The sequence below is a fragment of the Mandrillus leucophaeus genome, unplaced genomic scaffold (genome assembly GCF_000951045.1).
Source record: "Mandrillus leucophaeus isolate KB7577 unplaced genomic scaffold, Mleu.le_1.0 Scaffold986, whole genome shotgun sequence".
Taxonomy (NCBI): Eukaryota; Metazoa; Chordata; class Mammalia; order Primates; family Cercopithecidae; genus Mandrillus; species Mandrillus leucophaeus.
Window position 1 is genome coordinate 313,115 of NW_012110763.1, and position 16,252 is coordinate 329,366.

A 16,252-nucleotide genomic window follows, 5' to 3' on the forward strand; every position below is an offset into this window, starting at 1 on the left:
GCAGAGGCGGGCAGATTGCTTAAGTCCAGGAGTTTGAGACCAGCCTGGGCAATATAGCAAGACCCCATCTCTAAAAAAAAAAAAAAAAAAAAAAACAGAAGCCAAGTGGATAAAGCCAAGATTCCAAGTCAAGTCCCCTCCATCTGACCCTCTCTCCTCATCAATAAAAATACCCATGGTTGTAATGGCTATCGTGTTCAAACAACGACCATGTGCAGACCCTGTTCTGCCTGCTTCACATGGATTCTGTCATTTAATCCTCAAAGCAACCCTACAATTTAGGTCCTGTTATAACCCCATTTTATTGATGAAGAAAGCAAGTCACAGAACAGAGAAGGGACTTTTCCAGGGTCTCCAGTGGGTGAGCAGAGGAGCTTGGATCCTCCCAGGCTGATGAGCCTTGGTGGCCATGAGTCTTTGCAAGAATGTACAGTCATAACCGAGGACTCAGAGTGCGCTCTCTCTCTCTCGCTCGCTCTCTGTCTCTCTCTCTCTCTCTCGCTCGCTCTCTGTCTCTCTGTCTCTCTCGGATAGTCTGGCACCCTTTCCCCAAAGGTGTTCTGCCCTTGGCCCTGAGGAAGCCCGACTTCTCTTTCCCTGCCCATTTCCAGCACCTTGGGAGACGCACTCTCCCCATGGGTCCATGACCAGTAGGGAAACACCTCTCTATGTCTTATCTAATCGCATTCCCACCCTAATAATTCTCATCCTTACTCTCCAGATAGAGGAAAAAAGCCGGTAAGTGACGTCCCAGGGCCCTTGTGCTCATAAACACTGAGCACCAGGCAAAATCTAGGCCTCTCAAAGACTCCAGCTGATGCTCTCTCTGGCCCCTAAAAGCCCCTGTTAGAAAAAGTTCTCTCTTATGATAGAAAGCAAATAAATGCAGAAGGAAGGGTGGAGTTAGAGAACCACCACCCACTTGGCAACCACCACACTAGCCGGTGAACATTTGAAGAGGAACAGGATTAATTACATAGTCTCAAAGTATCTCCCTGTAAGATACTCATGAATTACAAAGAGAAACGTCATTACTTTATGGTAGACAAACCTGGCAGACACCACCTTATCCAAGTTATCAAAGTGACATCAGCAGTAACAGGACAAGCCAGTGGGGTGTGCCTCTGGATAGGATGCACTGAGAAGGAAATGACATCACTTCTGGGGTTCTCCTGCTTGTTCGAGCTGAATTGTATCCCCCCAAAATTTATATGCTAAATCCCTAATCCCCCACCCCCATTCCCCAGAATGTGACTATATTTGGAGATAGAGATTTTAAAGATGTGATTGAAGATTGAGGCCCTCAAGGTGGCCCTAATCCAATCTGACTGGTGTCCTTAGAAGAAGAGGAAGTTGGTTTTTGTTTTTTGGGATGGAGTTTCACTCTGTCTTCCAGGCTGGAGGGCAGTGGTACCATCTAGCACTGCAACCTTCACCTCCCAGATTCCAGCGATTCTGCCACCTCAGCCTCCTGAGGAGCTGGGATTACAGGTGTGCGCCACCACACCAGGCTAATTATTTTGTATTTTAGTCGAGATGAGGTTTCACCATGTTGGCCAGACTCGTCTCAAACTCCTGACCTCAGGTAATCTGCCTGCCTCAGTCTCCCAAAGTGCTAGGATAACAGGTATGAGCCACCGGGCCAGGCAGAAGAAGAGGAAATTTGACCATTCAAAGAGACACCAAGGATGCAGCAGCACAGGGGAAAGACCACGTGAGGACTCAGTGAGAAGACAGTCATCTGCAGGCCAAGGAGAGAGGCCTCAGGAGCAACCAGACCTGCCGCCACTTTGACCTAGAATATCCAAGCTCCAGAGCTGTGAGAAACAGACTGTTATTTAAGCCTGTATTTATTAAGCCTGTATGTTATTCAGTCTGTATTTTGTTAGAGCAGCCAAACTGACTAATACAAGGCCAAGATGCATCAACTAAATCTAATGTAATCAGGAGAAAACACCAGACAAACCCAAACCGAGGGCCATTCTGCAAAGTTATTGGGCTGTACTCGAAAATGTCAAGGGTATGAAAGACAAGAGAAGATAGAAGGGCGGTCCCAGGTGGGAGCAGGCCGAGAGGCACGCCAGCAAGACTCTGAGCCTGGATTGGATCCTGCAGACTTGCAAAACCATTGCACTCCTTTGCCATGAAAGTCACGGTTAGGACAGTCGGCAGATGTTGAATAACTGCTAGAGCAGGAGCACCGTCATCTCGGACAAATACTGCCACTTCAAGCTCCTGCTCCCTTTCTAGCCTCATACATTTCAAGGCAATCACTTCTCTTCTAACTACAACAGCCAGAAAGAGCAGACAGTAAAATACAGATAAGACAGCTCCGGCACAGAGAGGGGTGGAGGGAAAATCTCTTTGATAACTGCCAAACTTCATCCTCACACAGTGAGCCCCAGTCAAACAGTGGGCCTTAGTAAGCACCTTCCTTTCCCTTCAGGTGCACTAAGCTAGGGAAGCAAGAAGCAGACTCGGGGGATATGCCTGCAGCTGCAGAAAGATGTATGGGAACAGACACACGACCCTCCCTCCCAGATACGCACAGCAAAGAGACACAGAAGCAGTCCCAGCCTCTGATAAACTCTCCCACCCTAAATCCTCAAAAACTCTTAGTCTGTAACAGAGTGGGGCTCTCACCTACCTCGGCCAGCCGCCCCTCTCAGGTTTATTCAAAATAAACCTGTCCCTGTTGCCTGTGGAATCGCCCTTTCATGTTTCTTTCCTCTTTAATTCTTACAATAATGTCTGCAGATTAGATCGTTGTGTTTATACCAATGTTGGTTTCCTGATTTTGATCATTTGACTATGGGGGTGATTTGGTTTTTTTAGGAAATGTATACTGAAGTAATTAGAGGTAAAGGGGAATCTGTCATTTCTGCAACCGACTCTTGAATGGTATGGAAGAAAGTGCGTGTGTATGCGTGTGTGTGTGTCTGCACACACGCACAGAGAGAAAGCGGGGAGCTACGGCAAATGTAAAAAGTGAACAGTGAACATTTGAGGAATCTGGAGGAGGCTATATGGAAATTCTGCAAATCTGAAATAATTTCAAAATTAAAAGTTTAAAACTTCCACATTGTCCCTCAGGAAAAATCCATCCCTCTCCCCGCTCCTGCCTGGCTCCTCTCCCTCCCCTCCTAGTCCTTCCCTCGACAGCACCCCCAGCCTGCCTGGAGTCCCTGTCCCAGACCTTTATGTGACCTGCTTCCTCCCTCCTCCAGCCCTGCTCTCCCCAGATCCCCATCGCACCATCCCTGTCCTCCCCGCCTCCTCCCACCTCTGCTTAGGACCCCTTTCCTCCAAAAACGCTTCCATGTCGCCCACCCTCGATGCTGTGTTGAGTGTCTCTTCCCACTGTGCTCCCAGGGAGACCCCCAACCCGCCCCACCAAGCTTCCCCAGCTGAGCTCTAATCACATTAGAAGTGAATTATTGCCAAGCATTAAATCATTACTACATCTGGTGCCCATGACTTGTCTCTGTGTGTCTTCCTGCCCACCATGCAGGCAAGGAAAGCATCATCACCCCCGTTTACAAACAGGAAACCTGAGGCTCAGAATAGATAACGCGTCTGAGTCACAGCTAAGAAAGTGGTTGGGGCACCATTAGAACCGACTTTTTTTGTTTAAACTTTTATTTTAGGTTCAGGGTTACTTATGCAGGTTTGTTATACAGGTAAACGCATGCCAAGAGGGATTGTTGCACAGATTATTTCATCATGCAGATACTAAGCCTAGCACCCAAGAGTTATTATTTCCGCCCTTCTCCCTCCTCTTACCCTCCACCCTTCAAAAGGCCCCAGTGTGCACCGTTCCCCTCTACATGTCCATGTGTTCTCATCATTTAGCCTTCAGTTATATGTGAGTACATGTGTAAGTGGGAACATGTGGTATTTGTTTCTGTAACTGCATTTGTTTGCTAAGGATAATGGCCTCCAGCTCCATCCATGTTCTTGCAAGGGACATGATCTCATTCTTTTTTATGGCTGCATAGTATTCCATGGTGTATGTGTACCACATTTTCTTCTCCTTTTTTTTTCTTTTTTGAAACAGAGTCTTGCTCTGTTGCCCAGGCTGGAGTGCAATGGCGCAATCTTGGCTCACTGCAACCTCCGCCTCCTGAGTTCAAGCGATTCTCCTGCCTCAGCCTCCGAGTAACTGGGACTACAGGTGAGCGCCACCACACCCGGCAAATTTTTGTATTTTTAGTAGATATGGGGTTTCACCGTGTTAGCCAGGATGATCTCGATCTCCTGACCTCGTGATCCGCCCGCCTCAGCCTCACAAAGTGCTGGGATTACAGGCGTGAGCCGCCGCATCTGGCATGTACCCCATTTTCTTTATTGAGTCTACCATTGATGGGCATTTGATTCCATATCTTGGCTATTGTGAATCGTGCTGCGCTGAACATATGCACACATGTTCAGTGTCTTTATGATAGAACAATTTATATTCCTTTGGATATATATCCAGTAATGCGATTGCTGTGTCAAATGGTAGTTCTGTTTTCAGCTCTTTGAGGAATCACCACACTGCCTCCCACAATGGTTGAACCAATTTACACTCCCACCAAGAGCGTGTAAGCATTCCTTTCTCTCTGCAACCTCACCAGCACCGGCCTCTTAGCTATCAAGCCTGTCCCCTTCCAGCAGCTGCTAATTATAATAGCCGCGTTTTCTAATGTTTGCTGAGCTCAGTTTCCTAATGTTTGCTGAGCTCAAACGCTGCTAGACCCTAGGCTAATCACTTGCAGGAATTAGCGCCGGGACGTGGGGCTGGTGACAGTCCCTCCCTCAGAGGATGGTCAGGTGGTATAAGGAGCGAACACAAGCAAGGCCTGGCACTGTAATCATGGCAGACCGCAGACCATTCTTGTTGTTTCCAGCCACTTTTATGTCTTAGAACTGTTCTAGATATACAGAACTGACAAGATAGTACAGAGAGTTCCCATACACCGCAGGCCCAGTTTACCTCATGAATGATCTTACATGAGTATGATCCACTTATTGCAATTAATGAACAAACCAATGTGGGCACATTATTATGAACTAAAATCCACTTTCTTCGCTTTTACTTCCTTTTTCTGCTCCATGATCCCATCCAGATGACACATTACGTTTAGTTGTCCTTGTTATTTTTTTATTAGTCATAGTCATCGTCATACTGACCGGCTGGATCCTCAGGAGAGCCCTTGGAGGTGCTACTGGTCTGTTTACTCACCTGCAGCCCGCATTCCGCTGCCAGCTCTGAGGGCCGTGTCTTCCTGGTCTTGCTCTACCGGCCCGTAAAGCCCTGCCTGAGGAGCTGTGACTGCGCTAACCAGGCCTGCAGCTCCCAGTGGTCCTGAGGCCTCAAGGCAGGAAGGAGGCCCTGGAGAGCCTGTTGGGGCAGGGAGGGAATGTGGAAAGGCTGGGGTGGGAGGGAGACAGCGGAGGGCCTGAGGTCTGCAGGGCCACCTCCCAGCCCTGGATCCCTTCCCACAGCCCATCTGCAGCCTCAGTTTCCTGGGAAGCTCCCTCCTCCCTTCCAAAGCCACAGCTGTGGGACAGAAAGCCAGGGTCAGGGGCCACGTGCAGCTTTCTGCCTCCCCCAGCCTTTGGGGCAGGAGTTTCACCACAGTCCCCGGTGGCCAGGTGGGTGCTCCTCCAGGTGGGCGCTCCTCCAGGTGGGCCCCCTTTGCCCTTAGAGGCTCCCACTTGCCACCTCCTCCATAAAAGGCCTGGGCCCCGCTCTGGTGGTGAGGGAGAAAGGGGTGTGTCTGTGGCGTCTCATGGCAGGAGGCTCAGCCACTACCTGGGGTTACCGTGTGGCCCTACTGCTGCTGGTCGCCACCCTGGGGCTGGGTAGGCGGCTCCAGCCTGACCCTGGCCTCCCAGGCCTCCGGCACAGCTACGACTGTGGGATCAAGGGAATGCAGTTGCTGGTGTTCCCCAGGCCGGGCCAGACTCTCCGCTTCAAGGTGGTGGGTGAGTGCTGGCAGAGTCCTGGCCCCTGCCTCCCTGGCCACGGGCTGCTGCCAGAAGGGAGCTGGGACCCTTCCCCTGGAGAAGGAGCAAGAACAGAGGACTCCCTCCAGCCTCGGGGTGTCCAGCCCCCACCTCCTCACCACAGAAAAGGGCAAGGAGGAGAATCATCACCCAGGGCAGCTTCTCCCACGTTAGTGTGCGTGGGAAACACCTGGCCACCTTGTCGAGGTGCGGGTTCTGATTCAGTGCGCCTGGGGCAGGGCCAAGCCTCTGCATTTCTTTTCTCTCTCTCTCTTTTTTTTTTTGAGATAGATTCTCACTACTTTCACTCTGTCCCCCAGGCTAGAGTGCAGTGGCACGATCTCAACTCACTGCAATCTCCACCACCTGGGTTTAAGCACTTCTCCTGCCTCAGCCTTTTAGTAGCTGGGACCACAGGTGTGTGCCACCATGCCCAGCTAATTTTTGTATTTTCAGTAGAGATGGGGTTTCACGATATTGGTCAGGCTGGTCTCGAACTCCTGACCTCAGGTGATCTGCCTGCCTCGGCCTCCCAAACTGCTGGGGTTATAGACGTGAGCCACTGCACCCGGCCTAGGCTCTGCATCTCTAACCACACTTGGTCAATACTGAGGCTGAGGGTCCATAAACCACTTTCAGCAGCAGGACCTAGTGAGCGTGGCCTGGTGTGGGTTTGGAATTGGGGTTTAGATCTGCAGCTTCTAAACAGTGTGATCTTGGACAACTGACCTGACCCATAAAGCCTCTGTTTCCTCATCTGCAAGGTGGGGAAGATGAACCTGGCCGTGCTCATGGAACAAGGGCATGGGGACATGCCCACACCCAGAGAGTGCCTAGGCTGTTCTGGGCCAACAAGCAGGGTGGACACCTAGGGAGTGTCTCCAAGCGACTGCAGCAGCCACAGTTAACCTGGGAAATGGGTTCAGATCTTTCTGCAAAGCCCAGGATTCAAATCCTCATTCTGCCCCTCATTGTGTGCACCTGAGAAAGCTCAGGCACCCTCCCTTCCTCAGCTGCCTCAGCCACAGGATGCGGATAACTAAGCTTAAAAGAAGTGATATGAAATAGCCCGGTGCCTGAGACCCTGTGTATCCCTTCTCCACCTCACCTTCGTGCCTGCCTGCTGCCGTGTGCTATGAGCAGGGAACCCTAGCTAGAAAGATCCTAAGATCCGCCCCCCCCCATCCTCTTACAGCTGTGGAAGCTGAGAGCAGAGAGGGGAGGGGGCTTGCCTGAAACCACACAACAAACCAACAGTAAAGCTAAGGCGAGTACTCAGGTCATCTGGCTGCTGAGTGGGAGCTCCTTCCGAGACCCCAGCAGCCTCTCCCTGCACCCTTCAACATCCCTGGCCCCTCCCCTTCCCCCACTACAGATGAATTTGGGAACCGATTTGATGTCAACAACTGCTCCATCTGCTACCACTGGGTCACGTCCAGGCCGCAGGAGCCTGCAGTCTTCTCGGCTGATTACAGAGGCTGCCACGTGCTGGAGAAGGTAGGGGTCCGTGCTCTGGTGCAGGAGCAAGCTTGTCCTAGTGTCACTTCAGGCTGAAGAGGCCCCTCATGGAACCAGAGCCCAAGATCTGTTGAGCTGGTGGGTGGGGGAAACTAAGTCCTGGAAGGTACTTTCTGGGAGCTACCATGAATCCAGCTCCCTGCCTAACGGCCAGCTCAGCTCTGGTGGGCCCGTCCCCTGCCTGGGTGGCCTCACCTTGCTGCTCCCTGCTGGCCTCTCACCTGCAGGATGGGCGTTTCCACCTCAGAGTGTTCATGGAGGCTGTGCGGCCCGATGGTCGTGTGGATGTGGCACAAGACACTACCCTGATCTGTCCCAAACCTGACCACTCCTGGACTCCGGACTCCCAGCTGGCACCACCCACCATGTTCTCTGTCTCGACTCCACAAACGCTTCCCTCCCTCCCCACCTCTGGCCACACCTCACCAGGCTCTGGCCATGCCTTTCCCAGCCCACTGGACCCAGGGCACAGCTCTGTCCACCCAACCCCTGCTTTACCATCCCCTGGACCTGGACCTGCCCTCGCCACCCTGGCTCAACCCCACTGGGGTCCCTTGGAACACTGGGATGTGAACAAACCAGATTACATAGGTACGCAGGACATCTGAGTGTCCTTACCTTCTGCCTGGGGCCTTCTGGGGTACAGGGTGGTCTAACAGCCTTTTACTGGGCTCTAAGAAGCCATTTCTTTTTTGGTTTTTTTCTTTTTTAAGAAAAAGATGATTCTTTTATTCCTTTGTAGTATTTGGAAAACAGCTTTAAACATGTACAGGTATACTAAAGCTGGAAGAAGTCTTGTAAAATTGTTTCCTAACTTTAGGCAGAAACTCACTGAAACCATTGCCAGCAACACGTGGTTCTCAGAAAACATTCTCTAGAAATGTCAGTAATATGCAGTTTTGAGGGAGGACATTTAGTGTGCTGGCTAAGAGCATACGCTCTGGAGCAGGTGCCCAAGATTCAATTCCAGGGCCACGATTTGCAAACTGTGTGCCTTCAGCCTCATTGCTCTGTCCCAACCCTAGGTACCCATCCGAGCCAGGAGCAGTGCCAGGTGGCCTCGGGGCACCTCCCCTGCATCGTGAGAAGAACTTCAAAGGAAGCCTGTCAGCAGGCTGGCTGCTGCTATGATAACACCAGAGAGGTTCCCTGTTACTATGGCAACACAGGTACAACCTCCTACCCCAGCACGATCCTGGTCCCCTGGATTCCGAAGCGGAAGGAGAGCTGTCTCCTCCAGCTGGTGGAAACTGCTTCCCATCCTCCTCCTGGAGAGCCCAACTCCCACAGCAGATGGCAGAGGAGACCTTTAGATGGGGCGGTCACAGGTCCCAGCTGGCCTTATAACAACTATCCCAGGAAGTATTAATAGATCTACCTTTACACACATCTGTACCTTCAGATCTAAAGCACCCTGGTTGGGATAACAGATTATATGGGGAGCCTACTTTTAGAGTGTAGTTCAACTCATTTGTCTCATGGATGAGAAAAATCGGTCCATAAAGGGTTTGCTGGGGTCAACACCAGCCTAAGTAGAGAGTAAGCGTCCAGACTTCCGGGCCCGCACTTAAAGCCTGGCTGTCACCCAGACATCCCCTGTCTGTGCTGGATGGACACCAAACCCCAAGGCCCTCATCTACCTTTGTCCCAGCTACTCTCCAGTGTTTCAGAGATGGCTACTTCATCCTTGTGGTGTCCCAAGAAGTGGCCTTGACACACAGGATCACACTGGCCAACGTCCACCTGGCCTACGCCCCCACCAGCTGCTCCCCAACAGAGCACACGGAAGCTTTCGTGGTCTTCTACTTCCCTCTCACCCACTGTGGAACCACAGTGCAGGTAGGAGCCGGGACCACAGGCTGGGGCCTGGTCCCCGCAAGAAAGCCTCACCCAGCTGTCTCTTCCCACAGGTGGCTGGCGACCAGCTCATCTATGAGAACTGGCTGGTGTCTGGCATCCACGTCCGAAAGGGGCCACAGGGTTCCATCACACGGGACAGCACCTTCCAGTGAGAGCAGCCCTCCTCCTACAGGCGTGGCTCTGTGCTAGGGTGTCAGGGGGCACAGGAGAGCTCAGGACAGGCTCCGAGCCATCTGGGCTCAAACCCCGGCTCCGCTGTTACCTGGCTATGTGATCTTAGGCAAGGGGCCCACCTCTTCCCAGCCTCCCCTGATAGGCAGGGGAAATATCCCTCTGTCAGGGCAGACACGAGTGTTAAGTGGGGGCCTTCTGTGCCGGGCCTGCAGGGTTTGGCTAGAAGCCCATGACCAGTCCTGAGAGGGCTGGAGTCCTCAGAGAGCCCTGTCTTGGTCTCTCTCAGAACCAAGCTCAGAGCAACTGAAAGCATCCCCTTCCAGGTCCCAGGAGGAGGCTGAGGCTACGGCTGTTGCCCCTCCTCATGTCAGGTTAAGAAGCCACAGATGAAGTTGAAGATACCTCTCTGAGGATGTGGTGGGAGAGGAACTGGGTGGGGGAGGAACCCCTCATTGTTAGGGGCCTCCTGGACCTGCTGACTCAAGAGGCAAAACCAACCCAGGTGCCCAGGATGCCAGTGGGGGTGAACCGAGGGAATCTGCCTGTGACACGTGGCTCTGAACCTGTGTGACCAAGGGTAAAGCACCTCACCTGAGCCCGTTCAGCCTGTGGGACAGAGCCAGTGCACTAGCCAGTGGGTTGTAGAAATCCTGTGCTTGACACTGCGTGGACGCCCGTTCCCGCCCTGCCGTGAGGGTTGGGGAGCAGGGGACTGTGTCACAGTTCAAACGAATTTGGCTTTAAAGTTCTAAGTACCACAGAGGCGGTAGCTCACGCCTATGATCCCAGTGCTTTGGGAGGCCTAGATGGAAGAACTGCCAGAAGTTCAAGACTAGCCTGGGCAACACAGTGAGACCCCATTTCTATTATTTTTTTTTTATTTTAATTAAAAAAACCCTGAAGTTCTTATGGCCAAATGGTGGGGGACAAGTCTGTGTCATGCCTTAGACTCTCCGATGTAAGAGCTATGAGAGTCAGCCAGAGGTCAACACAGAGTGACTGGGGATTCCTGAAGGGAGGCAGAAGTCAGGGGAACAGCTGCAGCCAGCAGGACTAGGCCAGAGGGCTCAGACACAAGTCCTTCTGAACAGGGGTGAGCCACTTCTGCCTACTTAGCATCTCCTTGGTGCCAGGCCTCTGGGGTGCTAGGAGGATGTGGGCCCCACCAGAGTGTGGAGGAACGGCCACATGGCCCTTAGGCTAGTGAGGAAGATGCCAGACACTGTGGCCCTTAGGCTGTGGCAGACCAGCTGCAACTACAAGGACAATGAAGACACAGGTGCATCATCTTGTGATCTCAGTCAGCCTCAGCACCCTCAAAGGGAGGCAGTCACAGCCATTTTACAAATGAGGACACTGAGGCTTAGGTTAAAAGACTTGCTTGTGGTCCCAATGCTAAGAAGACTCAAACCCAGGTCTGTTGGGAAGCAGAGCGCCTAGGCTCGTCTGCCAGCCTCAACTGTCAGGCTCCAGGGGCCTCGAATGGCACAGCAGGCAGTTGTGGGTATCCAGGCCAGACCCAACAAGGTGCCAGCCCCCCAAGGGTCCATCTCTATCCTGATGTATTCTCCCACCAGGTTCAGGGCCTGGCATAACAGGCTTGAGCCATCCCAGGGAGACCAGATGGACAGAGGATGGGGCTGGGTGAGCTTCCTGAGCCGGACTTGGAAAAGTGTTGCTTAAGTAGCATCCATCTGCCCTGCTGGACAGTACCCAGTTTGTTGCACCCACGGAGTTGGTGCCTAGTTTATCACATAAACAGGATGCCCTGATTCTGTGTCTTCTCCCCCACCCCCTTGCACATGGACTTCAGGCTTCATGTGCGCTGCGTCTTCAATGCCAGTGACTTCCTGCCCATTCGGGCATCCATTTTCCCACCCCCGTCGCCTGCCTCTGTGACCCAGCCCGGCCCCCTGCGACTTGAACTGCGGATCGCCAAGGGTATGCTATGCTATCCCTGCTCTCTTGTGGCCCCCACTCCCCTGACGCACAGTCCACCCTGGCTCATGAGTCACCCTCCCTGCAGACGAGACCTTCAGCTCCTACTATGGGGAGGACGACTATCCCATCGTGAGGCTGCTCCGAGAACCAGTCCATGTGGAGGTCCGGCTTCTGCAGAGGACAGACCCCAACCTGGTCCTGCTGCTGCACCAGTGCTGGGGCGCTCCCAGTGCCAACCCCTTCCAGCAGCCCCAGTGGCCCATTCTGTCAGACGGGTAAGTGTCCCCGTGCTCCCCCCACCTGCTCTGGCTCCTGTAAACAGCCTCTGACTTCTCTTCTCAGATGCCCTTTCGAGGGCGACAGCTACAGAACCCAAATGGTAGCCTTGGATGGGGCCACACCTTTCCAGTCTCACTACCAGAGATTCACTGTTGCCACCTTCGCCCTCCTGGACTCGGGCTCCCAGAGAGCCCTCAGAGGACCGGTAAGAAGCCCTGGCTGCTGCAGGCCTGGCCCCACGTGTTAATTGGGGAGGAGCTGGTTGCCAAATCCCTCTGGCACCCTGTGAACTTATGTGGACAAAGTTCTGGGATGGGGCTTGGCTTCTACCAGGTGTCGTGGAAGGCAGCGGGCTTTGGGTCAGCAAGAGGTAACCCATAACCACCACCAGGAGGAAGGAAAGCGCTGCCTGTGTTGCAATCAGCCCTAAATCTGAACTCTGGTCATGATGTTCTAGGGTAGCCTCGCCTCACTTCTGATTCCAGAAATGATAATGTGTTCCATGTAATTCTGCTTTGAATTTTCTTTAACTTAGCAACTTCTCCAGAAGGTAAACGTAGATAAACTTAGGGTATATTTAGGTTTTCTGTGTAATATACAGATGGCCCCAGAGGTGACAGACGCGCTGTAACTCTTGTCCTGTTGAATAACGTATCTTTCACATCACATACCCAAATCTCTAGATTTTTAAATCACTGCCTGTTATTATGTCAGATGTAGACTGATTTCACTGGTAAGCACTGGTTAGGGTGGCTTCGTTCTCATCTCTGCTGTGTGCTGCCTCCTGATCCAAGAGACGCTGACCTACCTGGATGAGGGGTGCCCGTGGGTGAGGCCTGCTGGGTCAGCTCAGCTCCTCCTGCTTCTGCTCCCATAGGGCACTGCCCCTGCCCTTGTGTATCTGGAAGCAGTTGTAATCTGCCCTCCCTTCTTCCCCCGGTCACTGGTCTTGGGGGTCACAAACGGAGGGCAAATATCCATTCTCCTGCTGCCTGGCCAAGCCCCACCTCCTTGGAATTTGCTGTCTCCCTCAGTAAGGCAGGTGGAAGGGAGAGATCCAGCCCTCCTGGGGGCTGTGCAGCCAGAGGCAGCATTGGTAGAGCAGGCCTGCCAAGGACTGGGGCTCTTTGAAGTGCGGTGGTCCCTCCCTGCAGGGCACTCCACTGCAGACTTGGATCTTGGGGATGGGGGAAGGTGTGGATTTCAAATCAGGAAGGAACACATTCAGCTCTGCACTCCCTCAGCATGGGCAGCAGTCGTCTTCTTGGTCAAGAAGTTCAGATTTCGGCCAGGCGCAGTGGCTCACAGCTGTAATCCCAGCACTTTGGGAGGCCGAGGCGGGAGGATCATGAGGTCAGGAGATCGAGACCATCCTGGCTAACACGGTGAAACCCCATCCCTACTAAAAATACAAAAAATTAGCCAGGTGTGGTGGCGGGCGCCTGTAGTCCCAGCTACTTGGGAGGCTGAGGCAGGAGAATGGGCTTGCAGCGAGCTGAGATCGGGCCACTACACTCCAGCCTGGGTGACAGAGCGAGACTCTGTCTCAAAAAAAAAAAAAAAAAATGTTCAGATTTCTCCCTGCCTGAACAGCAGCAGCCTAGACTTGGCCCAGCTTGGGGATCCCATGTCCCTGTCTCTGCTTCCTGTGCGGTGGCACCGAGCCAGCCACTTTGATGTTCTCTTCCCACCAGGTTTACTTGTTCTGCAGTGCCTCTGCCTGCCACAGCTCAGGGCTGGAGACTTGCTCCACTGTGTGCAGCGCTGGGACTGCAAGTGAGTCTGGGGTGCGAGTGGCATTTGTTCCTTCATACACCTTCAGGCCTGTGCCTGGCTTTTGGGCCACAGGGGCAGGAGACCAGGCCAAGATTTCATTCTTCCCTTGGGCAGGACAGCGACGATCCTCAGGTCACCGTAATGACGCTGCCAGGCCCCAGGACATCGTGAGCTCTCCGGGGCCAGTGGGCTTTGAGGATTCTTATGGGCAGGAGCCCACACTTGGGCCCACAGGTATGAGGGCTTCTGGATGGGCCCCTCAGGCCTTACCCACTCCCAGCCCCCAAGACTGTGCTGACAAAACGGGGATGCTCCGGCCATAGCTGAGGGCAAGAGATGGTGTCACTGCAGTCAGTGGGGAACTAAGTGAAGACAGACATAGTCCACCTCATCTGCAGAAAGGCAGCTTCAGCTCTGCCCAGTGTGATACCAAGTTCTGGGCTGGAGGGCAGGGTTGGAGGGGCCTCAGCCAGTCCTGCCAATCCCTTCTCTCTGACAGACTCCAATGGGAACTCCAGCCTGAGGCCTCTCCTTTGGATGGTCCTTTTGCTGCCAGCTGTTGCCCTGGTCCTTGGGTTTGGTGTCTTTGTGGGCCTGAGCCAGACCTGGGTCCAGAAGCTCTGGGAAAACAGTGAATGGGCTCAATAAACAATCATTTCAAACCTACTGAAACCAGGTGTGGAGAAGTTTTTTGTGACCACTAGAACAGAACTCTTTCTTATGTGAGAAACGTCCTCCAAGTCAGCTCCGTCCTTCCAGAACTGTGATGTCGATTATAAATACTTCGTATGTGCCACACCCTGCACAGAGGCCAACGTCCCCCAAGGCTTAACTCGGGAGCCTCTCCCTCTTCACAAGGAATGGTGGCATTTCAGGCAGAGCAAACAGGAAAAAGATACTGGAGGTTAAGATGTTGGCAAAGAACAGCAACAGCTGGGCAAATGGCTTGTGAAGGCTTGTCGTCTCCTCACAGACACAGGGGTTCTGGCCAGGGCATCCTCAAAGCACCCAGAGCAGCTGCTGTCGTGGAGAAGGGGAACTCTAAGGCTGAGTTGAAGGGGCACTTCACAGACCCCCTGAGCCTGCCAGCCTACTGTAAAAGCTGCATTTCTGACCACGGCCTCCCATCCCCTCCCCTGGCCTCCCAAGACTAGTCCATGTGGGAAGGGCTGGCACAGAAGGAATGGCAGCCTGCTGGCCCTGACACTACCTGCCACGGTGGGCATGGCCACCAGACAGGTCCGTACCGGTGCTGGCTATGCCGCTGAGCCCAGTTTGCCCATACACGGCATGGGCCTTCATCTCTGACTTGGCAGCAAAGCCTTTTCCAGACATGTGGATCCTCTAGGTAGAGAAGGGGGCAGGATGCTAGGGTTTGGCCTCAAGGGGACAGGGAGAAGAATCTGGTAGGGAAGCCTGAACTTGGGTTCAGACACCTCTCTGGACCAGGTAGAGCACGAGCTTAGAGAGCTGTTATAAGGGGAGCTAACGTGCTCAAGTCATGCCTGTGGTCTTGATACTACATGAACCCTCTCGGCTCTGGCCTACTCAGCCTTTCCTGTCTTCAGAATACTGGTCAAGCATGTGGACCCCAGAGCTGGCTTCTTAGTAGCTGTGTGATAATCAGTAAGTTACTCAACTTCCCTGGGCCTCAGATTTCTCATCTGTAAAATGAGGTTAATGTCTATTCCAATAGAAGTATTGGATAAAATGAGTTAATAAATAAGAATGCTTAGAATAGTACCTAACAGCCAACAGTAACTGGGTGCTATTAACTACTGACTAGAATTTCATTTCCTCTTGCCCCAAGCCTAATGCTTACTTAGTTTTTGTTGTCAATGTTTTGGTTTGGTTTTGAATGTACAAGTTTACAGGCCAGTACGAAAAGGGGCTGGGGAAACTGCTGTCTTTTGACTCTTCTAGGTAGAGGGAGAACATGAGAGGCAGGAAGGCCCAAACATTTGCCATGGAAGCTAAGTGACTTCCCTTCTCTGGGCCTGTCTTCCCATCTATGGCTAGCAACGGCCAGTCTTGCCCTGCCCAGCTTCCTGGCGTGTACAGGGGGACATAGGATATATCCTGCAGGGTCAGTATGGCATAGATGAGGATTCTTAGCTTGGCTGGTTGGAGGAGCCAGGCTGACTTGGTCTTAGGGGCCTGGGTTCTGGTTCCTTCCAGCATTAACTCTTCCTTCTTCCCCTCCCTCCATCATACAAGCTCATGTGAGGATTTCAAACTTCCAGAGGTACCAATTGGAATAACGCTGTGTAACTGAATTTGCTTTGTTTAACACAAGGGTAGACGTCTTGTATCATTTCCTATCATTTCAAATAGATGTATTTTCTAAACTGTGGTTGAGCTATGGCATTTGATCTGTTGATAGAGACCAAGTCGGTTAAGGATGACAAGTGTTGAACACAATTACTTAAGCATATAGTTCTTTGTATACTATTTTCTTGAAAGACACTCTTAGAACTACTGGGTCAAGACCACACCTCTTATGACCATGGGGCTCGGGACTGTCTGTCTCCCCGCCCAAGGCCACTGTGCAGGCTTGCCACCACAGGCCAGTAACACTCTAAACCTTTGCCTATCTGAGCATCATAAGGCAAATGGCATTGGCTGTTTTGAAGGGGCTCTCTTTGATTAGAAGTCAAGCATCTTTCTAGCCACTCGTGTCACGTAAGTTACCCTTCATGTCTTTTATCTACTC

The 16,252-nt window shown here is 52.4% G+C and overlaps 1 protein-coding gene across 1 annotated transcript; it reads left to right on the plus strand.

Annotated features, from left to right (window-relative positions):
• Positions 1-5,760: 5,760 nt before the first annotated feature.
• On the plus strand, positions 5,761-14,211 carry ZP1 (zona pellucida glycoprotein 1 (sperm receptor)). Its single transcript, XM_011971090.1, has 12 exons — positions 5,761-5,970; positions 7,367-7,488; positions 7,737-8,100; positions 8,535-8,678; positions 9,161-9,348; positions 9,420-9,517; positions 11,357-11,484; positions 11,570-11,759; positions 11,827-11,968; positions 13,458-13,539; positions 13,654-13,773; positions 14,039-14,211. The coding sequence occupies exons 1-12, from the start codon at positions 5,775-5,777 to the stop codon at positions 14,185-14,187; spliced, it is 1,923 nt and encodes a 640-aa protein (XP_011826480.1). The 5' UTR covers positions 5,761-5,774; the 3' UTR covers positions 14,188-14,211.
• The last annotated feature ends 2,041 nt before the right edge of the window (positions 14,212-16,252 follow it).

What these genes read in the sequence shown, in the direction of transcription:
- ZP1 (XM_011971090.1), top strand. Translation starts at nt 5,775, where the DNA reads ATGGCAGGAGGCTCAGCCACTACCTGGGGTTACCGTGTGGCCCTACTG. An exon ending in ACACGGGACAGCACCTTCCA is followed by an intron (nt 9,518 to 11,356) that starts GTGAGAGCAGCC and finishes CATGGACTTCAG; the next exon opens with GCTTCATGTGCGCTGCGTCT. An exon ending in TGAACTGCGGATCGCCAAGG is followed by an intron (nt 11,485 to 11,569) that starts GTATGCTATGCT and finishes CCCTCCCTGCAG; the next exon opens with ACGAGACCTTCAGCTCCTAC.